This window comes from Bison bison, unplaced genomic scaffold (genome assembly GCF_000754665.1).
Source record: "Bison bison bison isolate TAMUID 2011002044 unplaced genomic scaffold, Bison_UMD1.0 scf7180017851891, whole genome shotgun sequence".
NCBI lineage: Eukaryota > Metazoa > Chordata > Mammalia > Artiodactyla > Bovidae > Bison > Bison bison.
This window is the reverse complement of record NW_011482464.1, coordinates 7,562-10,774: the sequence shown is the minus strand read 5'-3', so window position 1 is coordinate 10,774 and position 3,213 is coordinate 7,562. Positions and strand designations below refer to the sequence as shown.

General features: G+C 44.7%; 1 protein-coding gene across 3 annotated transcripts; it reads right to left on the bottom strand.

Annotated features, from left to right (window-relative positions):
- Positions 1-457: 457 nt before the first annotated feature.
- On the bottom strand, positions 458-2,381 carry LOC104997133 (spindlin-2). 3 transcript variants are annotated; one of them, XM_010851750.1, is made up of 2 exons: positions 1,992-2,381; positions 458-1,426 (listed from the first exon to the last, which is right to left on the bottom strand). In XM_010851750.1, exon 2 carries the CDS (start codon positions 1,402-1,404, stop codon positions 628-630), a length of 777 nt encoding a protein of 258 aa, XP_010850052.1. In that variant the 5' UTR covers positions 1,405-1,426; positions 1,992-2,381; the 3' UTR covers positions 458-627. The 3 variants fall into 3 exon arrangements, with proteins under 3 accessions (XP_010850052.1, XP_010850035.1, XP_010850043.1); XM_010851733.1 differs by having other exon boundaries at positions 2,093-2,381; XM_010851741.1 differs by having other exon boundaries at positions 458-1,406; positions 2,093-2,381.
- Positions 2,382-3,213: the final 832 nt, after the last annotated feature.

Below are 3,213 nucleotides of genomic sequence, written 5' to 3'. Positions count from 1 at the left end.
CCTTTTAGCTTCTCCTCAGATCTCTGCCAACTTTATCTTTGTCTCCCTTGCCCTGAACTTCTTCTAAATGTATTTGTGTCCCTCTTTACTCAATTTATCCTGGTTTCCTCTCAACCCCAAGATTTCACTCTCTGTTATTCTTCAACGCCCCCCAGTTGGCTGCCTCCCCCTCTTAGGTTATCCCTCCCCCTAGAAGCCTCTCCATTTCTGACCCCTTCCCATATCCTTTCTTAAGCAGCCATCTCTCTTCCTTTCCCCCACAATCCATCTCTAGTTCCTTCTCCTCTCCTCTCCTTAGACCAGACCAGCTAAGTCCTGTTCCATTTTTAGATGACTGATTATGATACTAGCTGAACTTTATTCACAGCCTGAATTTACACTTGTTCCTTCCTTTCATGTCCCCTCAACCAAACACACCCAACCTTTTCACCATGACAAATTCCTTACACACAGCATGTCATAGCTACATAAACTTATATTTTTTTAGAACAAAACAACAGTTTTGCTGGCAATGATGATGGGTTATTAGGGACCCCTATACTTTCAGTACACTGAAAAGCAACATATTTTGTGTTTCTCCAAATCATATATTTGCCTACATATACGTGACAATGTTTACCCTAACCATTAAGACTTTTTCACCAAATCATAGACATAGATATGGAAATCATCATCAAACTTAATGAAGTACACAGAAGGTTTGGCTTTAACTTGGTGAATGACTTTGCCTGTCCTTTTGGAGCCATCTTCTTTGGTATATTCTACATGTTTACCTATGAGGCCATCTATAACTCCTTCTGGCTCTCTCTCTTTTGGAGAAGACTTACTTGACTCTGGCATGATATGGAGGTCACCTTCTTTATAATCATCTAAAAGCTGGTACATGTACAAAACAGGATCTTTCTCATAGGTAATATAAAACCACGCTTTCATGATGGGTGCTTGAGCTAAGACCATCCCCCTCCATCCATCCTTAGAACCATGTTCACCCTCAAACATATGTTCAACAGCTTTACCAATTATGGTATTTGCAAGGTGCACATTTCTGACTCGAGAAAATGGCACTTTATCAGGAAGGATTTTAAGCTTTAAAATCCTTTTATCTCTGTGAAGTTCCAGTCCATAGACACAGTCAATTCCATCATATTTCACCAGATAAAGAGAGGGATTTATAGGCACCTGATCCAGAACGGTTCCTTTCCACTGGGTGATGGGCTCATCACCTTCCTTCCATCCATGTGAAATTCTGCAGCCCACAATGTTCCTGCGCGTCTGGGAGGAAGGTCTGCCCCTCTGTTTCTTTTGAGAAATCTTTTTCTTCCTCATACTTGCAGACAAGGTGTGGTCATCAACAATTTCCCTGGTTTGCTGCCTTGCAGTTGCCTTTTTGTGAGGTGTCTTCATACCTGCAAGGGGAGGAAAGAGGCTAGGGAGAAACATTTAGTGTACTGTAGTGTGAAATTTTATTTCTCTGCATTGCAAATTCCCTGGGCATCAGGTATATGTATTGCCATCCAAGTTATTGGATGTCCAGCAGAGATGCTGGCTATCAAAATATTATTGGATGTTTGCCTGCAGTGTCCTCCTTCCAAACTTATTTGGCTGTGCTGAAGGGTTGGAAAGGTGATAGTTTTGGTTGTTGAGCCCCCAGCAAGAGGGAGCAGGCTCCTTTGGTTAATACCTCTGTTGCCATCTTAGACTCCCCATATCAAATACAAATATTCATCATTTATTAGCTCCCACTCATTCTCTCCATTTAGATTAACATACTACCCTTTCCCCCTGCTCACTATCATTTGCTCTTCATCTGTCTTGCCTCCCATCCCCATTCCTTCTGCCTGTTGTTCAACTCTCCTTCATATCTCTTCCTGGTCTACCCCATTTTTCCGCTGGGTGCCCAGAACAAATCTCTTTCTCTTTCTGGGGCCACCTTTATTACCACCCAGGTGCTCTTCGGCTCTACTTCTCCCCACCCCCCATCCCCAAATCACCTTTCTCAGTCTCCCTCAACTTCCATTCCAGCACAGAACCCAAATTTTCCCTCTTGGCACCCACCAACCCGCATCCTCCGATTCTCTAGTCCAGCGCCCACCTCCCCAAGTCGGGGGACCGCAGGTCTCACGTGTCCAAATCGGACACCTCACTGCTGCCTCCGCTGTGAACCTGTGGTGAAAGAGGATCAGCAGGCGACGAGTTCGGAGTTTGCAAGAGCTGGGAGGGAAGGATCCTTAGGCGAGGAGCGTGTCTAGGAAGACAGCTGGGCTGACGAAGAGGATGGCGGCAGTGTCTCCAACACTGGGCTCGCGGGCCCTCCACCTCCTTGACGGTGACGGCCTCTCTGCCACATCGGGATCCCAGAAGCCGCTGCCGCAGCCGCAGTCTCCTCCCTCTTACCATCGCGCAGCTTCCTGCCAGGAGAGAGGCCGCCCCTTCCTCCCAAACACTGCCACCCTCCCCGCCTCCTCCACTCTCAGGCCCACCTCTGCCCTGTGCCTGGGAGGTGTTTCTATCTCCCGGCTCCACGCCTTTCAAAATCTGGAGGCGCCTTGCTAAACCCACAACACCCCACCCCAACCAGCTTTGCGTTCTGTCTCCAGATCAGGGGCCCCCATTTTCCCCACCCTACCCCTACCGCAGTGCCCGTGCCCCATCTGTTTTTCCATTTTCCAAGAATTTCCCTTCTCTTTCCCTCCTGTGCCCTTCCCGATGTTAGTCTCTATATACGGAAAATGGCGTTTCTTGCCGTTTAAGGGGATTTGAGAAAGGGCGAGAGAAATGAGCTTGTGCTTATTTGCATCTTGATACAATCTCTAGGGAATTTTTACTCTCTGGTCATTTCCAGACTTCTTGAAAATATGTATTTTTTCCCTTTTCTTCTTTTTCACAGATTGAAAAGAATTGCATGTACTATGTGGACTCTGTAAAATTCAGAAGATTCACTTGAAGAAAATAATCTACCCTAAAACCACTATAAATCTCATTACCCAGGGCTTCAAGCAAAATATGAACCCTCTATTTCTTTCACCTTTTTTTTCTACTCTTTTAGAGATCTAGGGTCATTTTGCAGATTCAATTCTTAAAAATTCTTTGTAATATCATTTTTATGGTATTTTGAAAATACAGTGTATATAGCAATATTACAAGTAATAAGTACTCTCCATTAAAGTTTTACCTGTTTTTATTGAAGCATTTTAAAATTAAAATATTATCAAT

What these genes read in the sequence shown, in the direction of transcription:
- LOC104997133 (XM_010851750.1), bottom strand. Translation starts at nt 1,404, where the DNA reads ATGAAGACACCTCACAAAAAGGCAACTGCAAGGCAGCAAACCAGGGAA.